The 2,111-nt window shown below is 41.5% G+C and overlaps 1 protein-coding gene across 1 annotated transcript; it reads right to left on the minus strand.

Moving 5' to 3' along the window:
* Window positions 1-220: 220 nt before the first annotated feature.
* Window positions 221-1,350, minus strand: PRPS1L1 (phosphoribosyl pyrophosphate synthetase 1 like 1). The gene has a single exon (XM_047849303.1). It carries the CDS (start codon window positions 1,222-1,224, stop codon window positions 268-270), a length of 957 nt encoding a protein of 318 aa, XP_047705259.1. The 5' UTR covers window positions 1,225-1,350; the 3' UTR covers window positions 221-267.
* Between the last annotated feature and the right edge of the window lie 761 nt (window positions 1,351-2,111).

The following is a 2,111-nucleotide window of genomic DNA, read 5'->3' on the forward strand; positions in this document are numbered from 1 at the left end:
CTGTGTCTTCGTCTCTCTCTGCAACTCCCCCACTTGCGCTCTGTCTCTGTCTCTCTCTCTCAACCTCTCAAAAATAAAACATTAAAAATTTAAAAATAAAATAAAATAAACTCTAATATACCTGAGGTGAGATTCAGAAAGTAGCAGCAGAGCCAGCTGGGTCTTCTACTGAACTTTTCATCAAATACCAAGAAAGAACAAGGGGCAAGGCATATTTTTATTTTTATTTTATCTTATTTTAAAATAGAATAACCTGAAGTTATTCTATTACAAAGGGACATGGCTGAATAGGTAGGAAACAGATTCTCCGTTGTGAGTTCTCTTGATGGCTTCTGCAAGGATCATGGAGATGTCGATCGCCTGTATCTTGGAGCAGTGTTTCATCTTATCCTCCTGAGGTATGGTATTGGTGACGACCACCGCTTCAAAGCACGCACTGTTGATGCGAGCAAGGGCCGGGCCAGAAAAGATTCCGTGAGTCAAGATCGCATAAACTCTGGCGGCTCCAGCGGAGAGAAGTTTGTCAGCTGCATGACAGATTGTACCACAAGTATCAGCCATATCATCCACAAGGATGGCCACACGATCCTTCACATCCCCCATTAGCACCATACGGTCCACTTCATCGGCCTTCTTCCGTTCTTTGTGAATCAAGGCAAAGGCCACATGCAACCTGTGTGCAATGGAGGTCGCTCTCTTAGCTCCACCAGGGTCTGGTGAGACAACAGTGCAGTTCCTCCACTCAGAGATATTCTCCCTTATCCATTTCAGGACAGCTGGCTCCGCATAGAGATTGTCTACGGGGATATCAAAAAAACCCTGAATTTGAGAAGCATGTAAGTCCATGGTGATGATATGATCTGCACCTGCTACAGACAGCATATTTGCAACAAGTTTGGCGGATATTGGGGCCTGGCTCTTATCCTTCTTATCCTGCCGGGCATAAGGGAAGCATGGGATGACCGCAGTAACCCGGCTGGCTGAAGCAATCTTGCAGGCATCAATCATGATCAAAAGCTCCATTAGACTGTCATTGATTTCGCCACAACCACTCTGCACTATGTAGACATCCTCTCCTCGCACACTCTCGCCAATTTCCACACAGGTCTCCTGGTTGCTGAATTTCTTGGTCACCACCTTGCCTAGCTCCAGGCCCAGGCGGTCGGCAATTTTCTGGGATAGGTCCTGATGGGAGCTGCCTCCGAAGATTTTGATATTTGCCATTTTGCCCAATCACTCGAGGTACTTACTCTTCGTCCGGCGATCACTGCTGCTGTCAAGATTGCAACCGAAGTCAGACCACAGACTAACAAAGGACTTTCCGTTGTTACCGGGCAGTTACCCGCCCGGTTCAGACGGTGGGCGCGAGCTGGTCTGTGTTGATCTTGAGTCTTTGGGAAAAAAATTCCTGCTTGGCATCCACTTTGCACTTTTAAACTAAAAAAATCAAGTCTTTCTTCAGTTCATGGAAGTTTTTCTTCTGTTAGTGCCTGTAGTAGTTTCCTAGGGGTGTGAAATTTAATGCCTAAAAATATAAAGTTTCTGTAAGGTAAAGGATGTATACGTTTAAAAGGAAAGTTACAGACTGGAGAAAATGTCTAACAATGTGCTTCCAATGGAGTGAGGAAAAAGACCAAAAACATTTGGAAATGGTATGAATAGGCAATTTACAGGGGAAAAAAGATAATAAACATATGAAAAAGTGCTAGTAATCAGGAAAATGCTAATTTTCACACATTAGGTGGGCCAAAATTATAAGATAGATAAACTCCTCTATTGTAATAGAATGTATAAGTGTGAAATTTTGCAAGGAAAGTTTTGTTTCATAAAACCTTTGACTCAATGTATCTCCTTCTAGGAATCTACTCAATAGAAATATTCATAGACAACCCCAAAATATATTGATAATTTTATTTGTCACTGTGTTAATTCATTCAATTAATATTTCATGAGGTATTGTGTGTCAGGTATTGTACCATTTATAGAATATAAGATGGTGAATGACAAATAGTAAAGCTCTCTAGAGTTACTCATAAAAACAAAATCTGGAAACTAACAAATGTCCATCAATAGGTAAAGTATCATATAATGTATTATACAAACATAAGCAG

Source organism: Prionailurus viverrinus, chromosome A2 (assembly GCF_022837055.1).
Source record: "Prionailurus viverrinus isolate Anna chromosome A2, UM_Priviv_1.0, whole genome shotgun sequence".
Taxonomy (NCBI): domain Eukaryota; kingdom Metazoa; phylum Chordata; class Mammalia; order Carnivora; family Felidae; genus Prionailurus; species Prionailurus viverrinus.